This window comes from Aptenodytes forsteri, unplaced genomic scaffold, assembly GCF_000699145.1.
Source record: "Aptenodytes forsteri isolate BGI_AS27 unplaced genomic scaffold, ASM69914v1 Scaffold729, whole genome shotgun sequence".
Classification (NCBI taxonomy): domain Eukaryota; kingdom Metazoa; phylum Chordata; class Aves; order Sphenisciformes; family Spheniscidae; genus Aptenodytes; species Aptenodytes forsteri.
The window spans coordinates 36,100-36,400 of record NW_008796173.1 but is presented as its reverse complement, the minus strand read 5'-3'; the positions used below and the strand labels follow the sequence as shown (position 1 = coordinate 36,400).

At 69.4% G+C, this 301-nt stretch overlaps 1 protein-coding gene across 1 annotated transcript in view; it reads right to left on the bottom strand.

Moving 5' to 3' along the window:
• VPS16 (VPS16, CORVET/HOPS core subunit) overlaps positions 1–64 on the bottom strand; it is an 11,215-nt gene extending 11,151 nt beyond the window's left edge. The window contains exon 1 of the mRNA XM_009287553.1: positions 18–64. Coding sequence (XP_009285828.1) covers positions 18–64 — 47 coding nt within the window. The remainder of the gene's footprint in view (positions 1–17) is intronic.
• Between the last annotated feature and the right edge of the window lie 237 nt (positions 65–301).

Genomic DNA, 301 nt, shown 5'->3' with positions numbered 1-301 from the left:
GGTAGAGGCACGCTGACATGCGTGCACACACGCACACGGGCGCGCGGGCCACGTGCAGGCGCATGCACGCACGCAAACTTGCACGCGCGTGCACGCACGGCCACGCAACACAGACTCGCGCACGTGCACACCCCGTGCACACGCATGCGCACACGCGTGCAGGCGCGCGCATACCCACATACGTGCCCCCCGCGGCTGTCTCACAGGTCTCTCTTTATTTCTCGGGGCTGGAAAACCGGGGAAGGCCCCCGGCAGCCTGGCCAGGCACAGCCTCCGTCCCCCACTGCCGACCCCCTGCGGG